This window comes from Ischnura elegans, chromosome 1, assembly GCF_921293095.1.
Source record: "Ischnura elegans chromosome 1, ioIscEleg1.1, whole genome shotgun sequence".
Classification (NCBI taxonomy): Eukaryota; Metazoa; Arthropoda; class Insecta; order Odonata; family Coenagrionidae; genus Ischnura; species Ischnura elegans.
In genome coordinates, this window is record NC_060246.1 from 138,484,355 (window position 1) to 138,500,345 (window position 15,991).

At 37.4% G+C, this 15,991-nt stretch overlaps 1 protein-coding gene across 1 annotated transcript in view; it reads right to left on the reverse strand.

The window, feature by feature from the left end:
* Positions 1 to 5,226: 5,226 nt before the first annotated feature.
* The window catches only part of LOC124170849, a 166,228-nt gene continuing 155,463 nt past the window's right edge, over positions 5,227 to 15,991 (reverse strand). The window contains exons 3-5 of the mRNA XM_046549851.1: positions 15,344 to 15,562; positions 8,685 to 8,920; positions 5,227 to 6,921 (exon numbers count right to left, since the gene is read on the reverse strand). Coding sequence (XP_046405807.1) covers positions 8,712 to 8,920; positions 15,344 to 15,562 — 428 coding nt within the window. The 3' untranslated portion in view covers positions 5,227 to 6,921; positions 8,685 to 8,711. The remainder of the gene's footprint in view (positions 6,922 to 8,684; positions 8,921 to 15,343; positions 15,563 to 15,991) is intronic.

The following is a 15,991-nucleotide window of genomic DNA, read 5'->3' on the forward strand; positions in this document are numbered from 1 at the left end:
CAGATGGGCTGCACGCCCCCCCCCCCCCCTCCCCTTGTGGGTCTACCCGTATTGCCGAACATTGCAAAACCACAATAGTAACTTTTTTATATCATAATATGCCATTGTCCTCTACATGTGCATAGTCACTTTAATTAAAAATTTCTTGTACTCTGCCTGTGACTTGATCATTATTTTTATTACGATAAAAGTAAAGACAATTCAAGATATATTTTGTGCCTCCCACCCTTGAGTTTTTTCTGTATCTGCTGCTGCCAACTGTTCTCCACAGAAAAGCAGAGGCGGATTAATTATTCTTTAGGGGGGGGGGAGTGGTTTACCACTTTCCATGGTGCCTTGGTGTAATTTAATACCTTTAACTTTTATTGCATCTTAGGTTTGATATGCATTAACAAGAGGCTGTTAATATTCATCGCTTATTTTGAAACTTAATCATTTAACCTTAAGCCACCAGATTTATACCCAGTGGTTGGACTTCACTGCTGGATTATTCTTCAACCCTATAGTATTGGTGTGCCTGTACAGGCATGCCAGGCATTGATTGGAGCTTTTACCTTCTGCATTTACAAGTATACCAGGCATTAAATAAAGGTTGAATTCTTAAATGCTGATGAAATAAAAACTTTCGTGAGAGAGCCTATGCTTGTCAATTACAATCTTTTCTATTTTTCTAGAAATTTTGGGTAGAGGGCACCACCCTCCCCCAGATATCTCTTAATCTGCTGCTGTAAAGAAGGAGTTCATCCGAGGACAAGAAGTTGGGCCCGAGGAAGCAGGTATCAAGAAAGGGCTCAATTTTCAGGATATTTTCCTCAGTTTCCCAAGCAGGTATGTTACCTTTAGCTGAAAGATAAAACATCCATTCGAACTGCAAATACCTCATCAAAATGCTTCATGATCAACAAATATCAAGATTAACCTTCGTAATGTTACACCACATTAAGCCATCACAAAATTAGTGTATTTGATCATACTTTGTGGTGCAGTGTTCCCACATGTACCACACTAGATTATGTATTAAGTTGAATAAAAAATTTAAACTTTTTTTTTCCACAGAATATATTTATAATTACACGACCATGGTTTCGACACTCCGCGTCATTCTCAAGTGACAAGTACAGTGGTTCAACATCCTTAAATACCTTACATATAGCAAGAGCGAGTGGGGGGTGACTGTAGACTGTGACTGGGGGGTGACTGTAATTTTTTATTCATCATGAGTAAGTTCCACTCAGTAATGCCTCAAACCATCAAATGTATTAAGTTATCTCAGAGATGTAGGAAGCATTTCAAGGAGTCCATAAATATGTAATGTGATGTCGCAGGGGGTCTATGAACAAGGAGACGAAGGGGCATTGTGTGTAGTACACCTCTTCTGCAGCTTTGCACCTTTAGAGAGATGGGAGAGACATGGGTGCATACACAGCAGCATATAGAGAACTTGCCTTAGGCCTCAATGGAAATTTCACCTAACTAAGTTTCATCAAAATCTGTGGAGTATACCTTGAGAGGATCATTGTAAATAATCACACACATAGATTTTAGAACTCTGAGTATGTTTTTATTTAACACAAAAAAATTGATTCAATCAAACAAATATTAAATAGGAATTGATGCATCTAGTGATCCCAAAAGTTAATACACTAATTGCCAATATTTTGGGAAGGTGTGGAGATGGAAAAAATAAATTCCCAGCTAGCACATTATAAGTCATTGAGATAAGGTGAAAGGAAGAAATAAGGAATGTGCTTATCAAGTAAGATTTGTTATGAATTTCTTATGGCCACACTAACAAAAAACCAGAGTAATGACAAAATGGATGCCAAACTTTCAGCACTTTTCAGTTAGTTTTCAGTAGATGTTGTTTTTATTCCATCGTTTTAGAGTATTCATTAAGGGATTTATGTATAAGAACAATTTTTCCATTCTTGGCACATTTATAGTATGAGTAGAAATAACATCATACGGCCATAATTTGAAAATCATTCACATTTATGGAATGATGGCGAAATGACGGTCATAAGAAAAACACATAATTTCACAAGGATAGCGGCATAGAATGATATAAAAATGCCTGAAGGAATCTCTGATATATATATTGTATTCATTGGGTTATCAGACCATAAATTATAATTGATAAATGTTAGATTGTATGGACCTTGAATAATTTCAGTTTGTTTCATGCACATAGCAGCTAAGTTTTTCCCTATAATTACATTTTAAAATGGTGACTATGCCTTTCACACTGATCAGATGCCGTGGTGTAATAGTTAGTGTATTGAGCTGCGGATCCGTAGGTTATACGTTCAGTTCTCCCTGATGTTATTTCTTTTTCTTTCTCCCACAAGGATAAAGTACTTCTATTATGCTTAGTACCTTCACCAGCCAGTCGCTTGCTGTTGTTAATTTTTTATTTATTTATGGGAAAATCTGTTATCAGTTGTTAAGCTCTTATAAAGACTTGCTGAATTTCACCGGTAGGCTTTAAATTCATGTCGGGTTGAGCAGCGTAGCATATGTAGTACGCTGTTCAGCCGCCTTTGGCGATCCAACCAAAGCGACTAACGTAGTCTGAGGATATCTGACAGCATTCCTTACCTATTCTTCCTTAAAATCTCACCCTTGCTGTATATACGCCCCTTAGCTTACGATAAGCTGCTTATCAATTTTTGCCATAAGAAAACCATAAGAAACAGATAACTCATTTACTTTGTGCTCTCTGGATTACAATGTGCTTCAGGAGGAAGCACTCAATGACTTATGCCTAAGCCTCAGCTGATGGCTATGTTTTGACAACACCCTCGGCAACTCTCCAAAGAATGAATGTCCAATGAAGATCAGGTGCTTTCCCAGTGAGAAATGGGTGGTGGAATCCACGTGGAACCCACGTGGAATCCACGTTGAGTGGTGGATATTTGGTGGTGGTGGATATTGAGTGGTTGGACCCACGTGGAATCCACGTTGATTTCAAGTGGATTTGTGGTGATTATCATAAAATGTTAAACAGAGTTTCTAATTTGTGGAACTTAACTCTCTGGTGACATTGCGTCATTTATCATCCTGAAACCACGCTAGTTATGTGAAAATGTATCGCACATTCTATTTTTATATAATTCATGGAAAGGCAGCCATGAGAGCACATGAAAAATCGTAGACACATATATAGAAGGTTTAGATATAGAGTGGTTGAGGTTTTAATGGTTTTAGGACAGCACCAACTGCTGTTTTAATTTTTCCACCAAATTTCCACGTGGGTTTCACGTTGATTCCACGACCAAAAACACGTGGTATCCACGTTAATTCTCCACGTGGGTTCCACGTGGATTCCACCACCCATTTCTCACTGGGTTCCCAATGCATTAACTGAATAAAGTGCCATTAGGTTTCTAACTGGGTGTGAGAGTTCATTATGTCCATTATTTCCAGGTAAGTCATGTTCCTCGTCTTCAGGGAATGATGCTTGGGATTGTCCAGTATTTACACTACATTCTTTGTCCAGGTGTCTTCTAATTTGCTTAAATCTTTGGTGAGCCCACTTCTTTTTCTTGCAGCAAATTCCAGCAAATCTGAAGACATATGGTCAAAGAAAGTGGTTTAAATACAAGACAATGCCATAGCATCAGCATCATTCCCTTAAGTGGCGTACTTTGAAATGTCGGGAAAAATTGAACTCTCTCGACCGGCTGGAAACACAAAAGCTTATTATGCAAATGTTGTACCTGTGTTTAGAGAAGTTTAAAGGCTGTATTCCACATCCAATGTGTCAAATAAGACAGAAAAATCATCAAGAAGAAATAAATAGCACTTTTTCATTTGTAGAAAAGCACTCCCGCTCTGGGCCCATGGAAATAGTTCTGACATGATCATGGAGAGTTTCCTGCTCACCCAATCGCCTCCCTAAGCCCAAGCCCTGAGGATTTCACCATCCTTTCCCTGTCGTCTTGACCAGCTTTTCAGCAGCATTAGTATAATTCAGGAAAATTATCAAATCTATTACACAGGGTTTTTCTATGACCTAAAAGCAAAATACTCAATGCTGAGAAAGTAATGCTCAAGTTATCCTTTGGTAATCAAAAAATTATATTATTGTAGTTTCATAATCACAGATACATCAAACATTTACTTAGAAGCATTAGAAGACATTAGGAAATGTAAAATGCAAAGGTATCACATTTCTTGCATCAAATAAATGATTGTATTCTTGATTTACAATGCTATACAAAAAAACCAGAAAGATATCGAGTATGCCTCCTTAGTCAACAATGAGAAGCAATTTTCATTATATTGCTGGGAAATATGGTCCCCATTCTATAAAAGTCGTACTATGAATTTTCAAATGAATTATCTACTATCAACTGAAGTGTGGCAAAAAGTTTGAATCCTGTTCTGTAGTGACAGTACAAGTTGGTTTAAACTGCACTAAAAATTAAGCAAACCACATTTCTCACACCATAAACTATCATTATCAACCTAGAATGACTTGCCAAAACTTTCACGTCATTTTATCATCCAAACATACCTTTCCAACAAATGAATAAAAATATGCAATGAAATAACACCATTTCATTTGTATATCAATAAATAAAACTACTCGTGTCTTTATTTATCATAAATAAGAAAGAAAAAATGTCCTGCATCCTCAATACCAATCTAAGAGTATTAATGTACTAACTCCACATCCACACTCAATCCAAGCCTCTTAGTCTTTGGACACACCTGAACGTCAAAATTAAAATATATCATTTTTAAAAAAAGAAATATGAAAGCATATGGATTTACCATACATATTTTGATGGTTATCGTAAGAAGGAGGAGCATTTTACAAGAAATAAAACTCATGACTAGAATTGATATATCATTCTTGAAAACTCAATGAATGCCCACATCATCGCCAGAGATTTAAAAAATACTGAATCAATTTAAACAACTCATACAGCACTAGATATTTTGTTATGATATTGCTCAGCAGGAAGTTTGGCATTGATGCCATGATGAAGAGAAAAGTAGAATACAATATTTGATGAAGCTTTTTGAAAAATTTTAAGAATCCCACCATGTAAGGCGAAGGTGTGGCACATCTGCATTGCCTCTGCTCAGGATTTTGGAATAACAAAACCCCATCCAGTGATACTTCTGCAGTATATACTTGGTGCAACTGATAATAGAATATACACACTACAAATATGCCATGGAAATTTCACTCTATGTGGCTTTTTTATCACAAAATCACTTACAGTGGCATTGCAGATATGTTACTTAAAAGTGTCACAATGTGACCTCATGTGAAGCAGCAATAAAGTAAGGTCATTGTTTTGGGAGGAAGGGTGGTTCACTACATTCCCTGGTGCCTTGGTGGTATACAATACCCCACACAAATAATGTGTATGCTTTGACAAGTGGCTTTTAGATATTCACCAATAGTCAATCCATTGTTATTGAAGATCTTTTAAGTGAAAGAAAGTTTTTTCTCATAAACAATTTGAACTCAAATTTATGAAAAGAAATTTAAGATGGAGTAATGTGCTTCAAAATGAATTATTCATATTTTCATTGCCACTCAAATTTTGTAATACATAAATAAATATATTTGTAGCGAAATGTAACACTTTTATTTGCTCATTTTTTTATAAGCATCCCAGTAAGCCTGCATTCATCATCCCTTTAATAATATGTATTGACCTTAATTTACAGTGAAGCAGAGTCAAAGGTGGGAAAATATATTTATGGCATAGTGCCTATTACGTTTAATTATATTTTAGGTACAGCTTCAAAAGACTGTGTACATAATATTTTATTATACCCAATGCTCATATGTATTAAGATGCTTAAAAGTGAATTGGAAATGCCAATAACAGATAAATCGGTACATATACTAAGAAATTAAGAGATGATGTGTCCAAGGAACACAAAAACAGAGGCGCAACCAAGTCAATCCCTTAAAATACACAGTAGCTAGCCTTTCAGAAATAAACTGCTGAAAATTAAATTATTTCCTATGAAATTGTTTACAATTATATTTCCTTAAACTGACTACTTTTTAATAAGTAATATGTATCATTCAAAAATAATTTTACAAATTTGGGCAGTGCTTCACAGCTTCTCCATTTATCAGAAGCTATTGGCTGGAGACTACGCTTATCTGCATAATTCTGCTTGATTGTTAAATAATATCTACACTCATTGCAATGGAAAATCTTATTTATAAAAATAGGCACCAATGCATTTAATATTCAAAGGCATGATACAATGTTCCACCACATTCTAACAGATATGTAATTAAATTACAGACACAAAATGTAGGTATTTCCACTGAAGATCTTGGGAACAAATAAGTGATAAATAATAAATGATAATTATAAATAGATATGAAATATGAAAACTGTCTTGTATTGATGATATCTTCTTCCTAAATTGAACACATTGGTCATTAAAAGCAAGCAGGTAGGTATGTCACCACAATGTCCGTGAAGCTCCAGCAATACCTTTCAAGATGTACGTACACTTTTGATGATTAACTCAAGCCCTTCCATCAGACTATGAGTGATTGAAATTGAGAATTATTCTCACCACATTTTATGAAATTAATTAATTTCAAACTATCTTTCTCATAAGCTTCACGTTTGCGGACATGCTTGATAGCACCCGATTGCTTTGGAGACTGAACTCCATCAGTTGCCAAGATGTGGCATTCAGTAATGCATGAACGATGCATCAGTCCAAGGAGAAATAGTTTCCATATAGAATTCCTCATGCATACAAATTACATGAAAAACTATGCATTCACATGTACATGCCATTATACCACCTGCGAGGCAATGCCACTACATTTGAGGGACGAATTTCATCACAATGCAGCCGTTGATTTGTAAACCACATTGCTTAATGTATCGGAAGTGGTTGGCAAGGACATAGAACAGGTAACTGAAAAACAAAGAAAAAAATTTCATTATATATTTATATTTCAATTATTCTGTTTTGGAATATTTCACTCTCGGTCAAAGTGAAAAAATTAACCTTGATCCTTAGAGTGGCGGAATGTTTTTATATGTTTTGTACATTGATTGTGGCATTTACCCAAAATTTTTATTGCTAACTGGATATCTTGCACTTGGGCACTTTCTCTGACCATAAGGGTCGCCAAGGGGCTTAATTATACCAGACCAGCCCTCGTGGCAGAGGGTATCTCCTGCACAGGGGGCCTATTCTGCACTGGCTGGCAGGTAAAATCGTGAACTCCCACAGTGCAAGGGTTAAAAAGAGAGAATGGGGATGGGAAAGAGTTACATGAAACTCAATTTTAATTAAAAACACATGTAAAATTTACATCATTAAACCAAGGTATCAGATGCACTGACATGCCCCCCACAAAAAATTTTGATAAATTCAATCTCATTAGCTACATTATTTACCACCCATATTACCTTTTCCTGAAAATGCATTGCCTGCTTTAAGAAGAAGAAGGATAAATATGCACAGAGATGTTTAGGGAAATGAGGCAATATTCTATTTCTTCCACCCCTCCTTGAAAAACGGCATTTTTCATGGCGGCATTGGAGTTCCTTAAAAGTGGGGGTCATGCCAAAGTACCCTCAAAAGTATCAATTCACGCACCCATCACTTCTCACATTCAGCCTATTTAAGACTGTATTTAGTGTCCCCTGTCTAATACCAAATGGTAAAATTGTTTCAAAAGAAAATTTTAACGCCTTAAAGAATTAACTATTAAGTGAGTCATGGACAGGGAGTTGGAATGATGCCAACAGTCAGCACACCTCGGCAACTTCTTCACTATTGTTATGCGTGATACATAATCACTAGGATAAAAAGGAGCTTATACTCGATAAAAGGGGGTCTTCAAATTTTTCAGCTAGATGGCCGCATTAAGTATCAAATAGAAATTCGGAGATCGAATGCAGACTCAAAGTCCAAATGAAAAATAATCAAAGCACACATGTTGTTCTTAATGATTTACTTTATCTCATATATAAACCAAGGTGTTCTGATTAGACATGAACACTTCGTAAAAAACGAAGCGTTATCTTATGAAGATACTTACGATACCGTTTGCATTGAATAATTTTATTACTTTAAGTTTTGTATTAGCTCTTTAAGATAATGAGTCCCCGATATTTACGCTTCACGGACGATGACAGATTTTAAACTCAACAGGACGGATAAGGTAAGGGATCGGGAGAATTTGAAAATGAAGTTTTGAAAAAAATATAGGGCGACGGGGAAAAAAACGGAAAATCCGGGAAATCGTAGGAATGAAAGGATATTTTGAGAACGATATTATGATTTATAAAATAAAATAGTGAATTGGCAGCCTATAGCTATGAAAGGCTAAAAAAGGCAGGCTTAGGAGGATATAAATGCTAAATGGAGTGAGGGTACGAAAAGGGAATTTTGAAATTCATGCAAGCTTGTTAGATATAATCATATCACCAGAAAAATCTCTTTCCATTCAGTAGATGATAATGCAACATTCGCACGCTACAGAAAATTTCCATTTCGCAAACAGATTCTTCAGCTTGAAGGTGACAAAATTTGCACTCCTTAGGTGCTTGACTACTATTTGCAACCAATTAACTACAAGATAAAGAACTTGTCAAACGTTTGGAAACCTAATCACCATCTCCATTTGAAGATGGGAGCCACTTTACTTAATTTTTACTGGAGCGTACCTTTTCCACTCTGATCACTCGCGAGGGTTAAGACCGCGTCCTGCTGTGGAACAGTGATGCGATTAATAGGATGGTCCAAACTGCCTTGGAGGGTAGTGTGAGAGAGTCGCAACCGTTACAGAGTCGCGAGTTGCAGGTGTAGACTTCTTCTTCGTTTAGGCGGTTCTGAGTCTTCTTGAAGCTGTATGTCACGTCTGGTCGGGTGAGGCAGTTTCGATAGAACATTTCCAGCTCCCCTGCACGGCGATGAAAACAAAAGAAATTAGTCCTTGAGAGAATAAATAGGGAATGAATATAGGGAGCTGAAAAACTAAATGCTGAACACGAGTGAAAAATTGAATTAATATTTGCCTTTAGGATATTATGGATAGTCTTAACTTGTACTGTGAATTTAGGAAATTATCTAAGAAACACTAAAAATTAAGACTGAAATTGTCTAGAGAGCAATAAAATACTGGGAAAAAGTAACAGCAATATTAAGCAGGGCTTTGCAAATTTTATTACGAGGGAATTTTAGTCCTCTAAATTACTAAAAACGCAATAACAAATTCAAATTCGGGGTCTGACATGAAAAATATATTTCTTCTATCGTAATCATTGCACATGATAAAATATATTTATATGTCATGTATAAAATTCTAAAAATTATTCCTTTAAATGTATATACGTATATCTCTCTCTAAAAACTTTTAACCATGATAAAACATAATGAGTGAATTAACTGCAACTCCTCGAGATGATAATGTGGTGGTTTCTTCTAGCCTTCCACATCGCAGTTCTACAGCCGTTAAAGTAGAGTTTATTATGTCAGTAGTGCAATGAATGTCGTTGTACTGACTAGTACTGATAAGCATCGAAGTAAGAAAACAATTAATTAGATTCTACATATGAAGCATGTTTCTGTATGAGAGCGACACTCGGTCGTTGACAGATGCAGAGATGTTAAGAGTGTAAGAACCACATTTTAATTGGAGTCAGAGTAATTTAATAATGTTCATATCACGCTATCGCTATAAAAAATAAAAATATAGGATGAAAATCCCAATTAAACTAGTTTCCCTAAGGTCTACATTATAAGGACGAAATTTAAATGGCTTCAGTCCAACTGAGCGGTAATGGCACCAACAATTTAATGGATCTGATTGACCTAGTGAATCGGAATGAGATCTGAGAGATAAACATCCTATAAATGTAGGCAACCCGCATACTCACACGACGAAAACCTTAAGCAGCCAACGTCGGATTAGAATAGTAAGTGAAACTTAAGAATGAATACCTCGGATAAAATGACAGCCTCAACCCATTAATGCCCGGAGAAATTTTTTGTTACAACTTCAACTTCAACATCAAAATTTAGAATGATTCTCTCCATAGGTACCTTATTTCGGGAAAAATAATTTAAAAAATATTATGCAAGTGGAACAATGTTTTTTTGTTGGCAACTTAAATTGCCAGCAAAGTTCCACAGTTTATAAATCATAAGAACAGTACACGAACAACAAAACTTTTTCACAGTGGCATTAAAAGTATGTTACGAATGCACATACCACAACAACATTCAGAAATATGAAGAATATATCACGAGAGGCACGAGTGATCACTTTAATGTCAAGCTCGGGAATGACCGCTTGTGTGCCCTTCACAGACTCTCCCTCATAGATGCGGTTAGGTTTGACGGCAGGGTAAAATGCCGATCTTGCTAGATAAAGGAGAGAGTAGAGAGCAGAAAAAAATAATTGGTAGTTTATGACGAATATTGGGGTAGAAAGGAATTAACAGAAACGAGCAAAAATTTTGGCAACTGAGGTTGCCAATGGGCATTAATGCGTTAATAAAAACATTTTTGAGTTATTTCAGTAAGGTCACTCTGATATTCCGGTCACCTATATTGATTGAAAAGAAAATCATATTTAACATATTTTAAAAAGTCCATTCTTTAGCGGGGATTGGGGTGGTATGGTGGCCAAAGTGTTGGATTTCCACCCAGCGGGCTCGGGTTCAAATCCAGGAGGCAGAGAATTTTCAAAGACTGCCCGATCCCTGCTTGAATGTTGTATGGAGGACTTTTAAAGCGCAACTCTCCGTCCGTCGGATGGGACGTTAAGCCACGGTCCCCTTGGTGCCTTTCGTTAAGAGCAGGCCAATTCCGACGCCGAGTTTCTCTCCACCCTTCCTTCCATACCCTTCCCTCATGGTGCAAGTGACCTAAGCTGTCGGTCGCCTCCTCCCAAATAATACTACTCCTTTTATTAGCTTCAGCTAAGTATACGTGAAAATTTAATATTCGAATAAATTTCATTAAAAGACAGAAAATTTTTATGGCTAATTTCTCCGAACATTTGGGAACCTACAAAAGGTAAAAGAAATCAGTGGTATCACCTGAAGATTATAAGAAGTATTGAAACTCGGGTAGTGTTGTTTTTTTATAAAAATTAATCAAATGAAATCAGCCAGTTTTACCTATTTTCATAAAAAATCAATGATTTAAATTACAAACTTGGGTGCTAATACTGTACTTTAAGTACCTAGGCACAAAAAAATCTGAATATCAAATAAAAAATCTGATTACCAATACCACCTCCTTCCGTTCATTTTGAGAAATCGGCTCTCCTTAATGAGTGCCAAATTTTCAAAGGCTAAAAAAAATGATTAAAAAGTAGAATGTAAAAGAAAAGAGAAAACCTACTCACTGGAGGTGTATGAAACGAAAAAAAGTTCAATCTTTCCATTAGCTATTTTTAAATAAAAGAGTAGCTTCGGCGCAATATATACCGCATACTATGATTTAGCAAGAAGCATCAATTTCATTCCGCGCTTTCATGAATGACCAAGCGCGATCTAGGATTTCTAATCCAGACAAGTAAGAGGCCTGTAAAGCTGTCGAAGACTAGAAATGTCGCGTACATGAATCCTTTCTCTCATCAAACTACGAAAACTATAATAAAGGTTCTTAAAGTTAGCCTCCTGATGTATTTCCACCCAACGCGCATTTAAATGGGATTGCAAAGTTCGCCACTCGAGTCGCTGACGGACAAAGCGATTAAGATTTTACGGGGAAATAAGCTAAAATGGGGGCTGTTAGCAAAAATTTGCATTCTTGAAGATAGAATTTATCAAAGTAATAATTTTTCAATGTTATTACTCGCAACTTCAAATAATATACCGCAAAATATTTGAAAAAAGTGGATCGAGGAGCACTCATCATTGCCCAGCAGACATTTTTGAGAATAAATTTAATTGCGACCGATGTGACAACAGAAATCAACCTCTTATGGTAAGGAATGGAGCCTTCTATATGCAGTCCCCTTGCACCAAGCATTCCACCAGAGGATGACGCACGATTTATCGAAGTTCAACGGCATACCGCCAAATTTTTGCCGAATTAATGCCGCTGCTCAACTTTCCTCGCAAATTATACCGCCGAGAGTACACGAATCGCCGCTTTCTCACGAGCGACGCCGCTTCTGCTAACGATCTCGCGAGGTATTTGTAAACAAGAAGCGTATTTTTTTCCCTAACGTCGTTGTTCTCCTCCAGACAGCCTCGGTGGAGAGTGCGTAAATGGAAAACACCATCGCTGGCGGGACGTCGAGCATGCATGAACGAGCTAGGCGGTGAGGCTTCCCCCTCGATCAGTAACTCATGAGTTCAAAACTCGGATAGGAACTAGAAGCTATATTGACGTTAAATGACCTCAGATACATCTAATATCAGTTGGCTGTGATGAAATTAGAATGAATATATGGTTTACTTGTAGGGGGAATGCATTTAAGGCGGTTAATTAGGAGGGGGTACAGGGTATACCTAGGAGAAAAGAGAAGCCTCAGGAAAACCTTGATGAGAAGACAGAACAACCTTATAGACCATATCTTGGGGCATGATGGCATGGTGAAGACAATCGTCGAGGGAAATGTAGAAGGCAAGACCGGAAAAGGAAGACCTTGAATGAAATTTATGGAACAAGTAAAGAGGGATACGAAAGAGAAGAAATACTTCGGTGTTAAAAGATTAGCTGAGATATAAAATGAATTGAGCGGCGTAAAACCAATCTTAGGATCAGTGATGATGAGGCAAGAACTAACAGTGGATTATTAAGGTACCAAACTCCGAAGTACAAAGGGTCCTACCCACGGATCTTTTAAATTATAAAAGTCAGGGCCGTGGCCATAAATATTTTCACGGGGTTTACTTGAAGGGGTAATGCATTTCGGGCGGCTCATTTGGAGGGGGTACACCTATGATTAAACCTACAAAAAATTTGTTGGACTCTTAACTCCTTGACCTACGGCTTGCTACGGTATTAATGGATGGTGAAAATTATTAATTTTAAAGAGTTTTCGCAATGACATTCCGATAGGAAAGAATCGAAAACATTTCTTTTCACAATAGAAATTTGACCAATTATAACACGCAATTTCGGGGTAGCAAAATAAAAGGGTAGAAAATTTTGGCTCCACCCGAATTATGCTACTGCCTTCGGTTATTGTAATGTTAGATGCGTTACCTAGGGAACTTCTTGATCCATGTATCATACCCGTTTCATGTTAGGAGTTGAGAAGCTTCGTTGACGTTGCTTGACCTTATACACATATACTATTAGTTGACTGTGATGAAATTAAAATTAATAAAAAAAACCGGAGGTTCCTCTAATTTCAACTAAGATCGCTTTCAAACATGAAAAACGTTTAAATCTTCACTTAACTACCACACGGGACAATAGATCACAAAATGTCAACAGTATCCCCTCAAGTAGGTACTTCAGGTTTTACCTGGAGCGTCATGAATATAAATATCAATGTTAGGTTTTACATATACAGTATGTAGTATACACTTGATAATGAAAGGATCATAGCGACGTTTAGCATTATACTATAACATCAGCTGCGATAAAGTTTGAATCTAGCAATGACCTCGGAATCAGTGGCGCAGCGAGGGGGAGTTTGGGGGATAAACCCCCACCCCCCAGAGCTCAGAGAAATTTTTAAGTTTAATATATTTTACTTAATCGGATTAATATCACTAACTGAATAGCGTAAGGATCAATAAAATATCCCTCAGAAAGCCGTAAAACTCACTATTTTGAATCATTTCCCTTAAAATTCCGCAATTTATTGATCTCGCATCTACCGCTTATCCTGGTGGGTATTCCATACCCCCACACACCCCGGTATTAGTTGCACCTAAACCCCCCCCAGCCTTAATTCCTAGCTGCGCCCCTGCTCGGAATATAAGGCGTAGGAATTAAAAAAAAAGCACCAGAGATAATTATGATTCTGTTCAATATAAACCCAAAAATCCTCATTTAAAAAATCAATTTGAATGGAAATTTATCAGTTTATCTCAATTTATGCGTAATTTTTGTAAAGAATCTAACTAGAAGATCAAAGAAACACAACCTCGTATAATGTGCTGAGGGCCAGCCGAGATTGCGTAAAATGGGCCAACTTGTCGAAGATGAATGATCTGACAGAAGCTCAAAAAGATATCACGCTACAGTTATTAGAACATAAGTGTGCCAAGAATGCCAATACAATACGTGATGTCAAAATGGAAAAAAAACAAAAGAAATTTCGGTGGCGAAATAGAAATGGTTACATTTTCGTCTTCATCTTTATTTATTTGTGAGGAAATTTTGGCATACGATTGCTTCCTCATGGATTACAGTTTGAAAAAGAGTAGACCGAAGCTACATATTTAGCTTCTGAAGTAAAAACAGCGTTAAAGCATGAAATATAGCCATACACATTGATTCCTACAGCGTTCAAAGTTTAACAGCGTCAACTTCCCCAATATACGATTTTAATTTTTCCTGTTGAATAATAGTCAGGAAGTCTTCTCGGCTCCACACCAGGTTATTTCAGTCCCGAATATATCTAATCGAGATCATCTATCGATTCTTTTCCTCTTCTCAGAACCTATTTACTCTCACGAACCGAGAAAAATAGTCGTTTTTATCGAGGTTGAAATTCGCCGTGAAAAAATCATTTGTCTCAGCCGAGATTACCATTTGCCGGCCAGGCACATTAGCAGTTGTGCCACCAAACATAGGTAGCATACCTGACCGCCAATTGGGATGTTCGGGTTCGAGTCCTGTCTCAGACAAATGAGTTTCATGGAAAATATCATCAGTGGTCAAAATAACTTTACGCTCGTATAAGTGACCACTTACAAAGTAACTTGTTTCATGCAGTATTTTGAAAATAGTGGTTTATTAACGACTGTTTACCCCAGCCAACTAGCATGCGATAAACCATCTTTGCAAGCGAAATAGACCCCTAAATGATGGAGAGAAAATGCAGCGTGGAAACAGAGGCGGATTTAATGGGAGTTACAGGGGTCATGATCGCACCAAAATTTTATGAAACGTTTTTAATATTTATTATTTTAATAAATTTGGAGCCTTAAAATTCAAAAAATGTTCAATTTCATCAGTTCTTGAGAATAAAAATGAGATTTAAGGCTCCAAAATGCGTAAAAATGGGTATTTCAAAAAATTTACACGGAAGAACGCCCCTCTCTTCCTATCCATATATTCCATAATATCCATGTATTCCATAATCCCCGAACCCAGGTCATGACACCCCCACCAAATTTGATGCTGAATCCGCCGCCCCTGTGGAAAGGTATCGTTGCCGCTGACGACGCAGGGGCTTACCCACCGTTTCCGTCGGTCATCTTGACGATCTCACATCCTCGGTCGCATCCGGCCGTGCGGGTCCTCGACGGGTCGAACTTCTCCCAGGAGCAAGTGTCGTTGCTCAACTGCCACCACTCCGGCTCCTCCGCCGACGTCCCGTTCTCCGCACCCTCTCCTCCGCTCGCCGGCACCACCTCGTAAGGATTGAAGCTGCACACGTAGCACTCCACCTCGGCGTCACCTAAGTGGCAGGAGATAAGCATTGCGATTACGATTCGAGGAAAATTAACTTACACCTTGATCTACCGCCACGCAACTAATATGGTACACATGCGACGCCTATATCTTGAAGCCGGCTGCTAGAAGCCAATCTGAGATAATACGTTGTTTTTACTAATACTTTTCTTTATTAATACGTTTTCAAAATATTTTATACTCCACATCCACAAATAATGAATACCTGACTCCCCTTTTGGATTACACCCCATCACTCTCAAACAAACACAAAGGTTCCCAAACCGCCCTTGACCCTTCCCACATACCCACTCCTATTCAACTGAATCTATGCCATGATGTTACCACAATTTTTACTAGATAGAAGATAGAAGCTGATTTAAAAGTGACACTCTCATTAGAGAATGCAAAGCTGTGAACTCGAGTTCTATAAAAA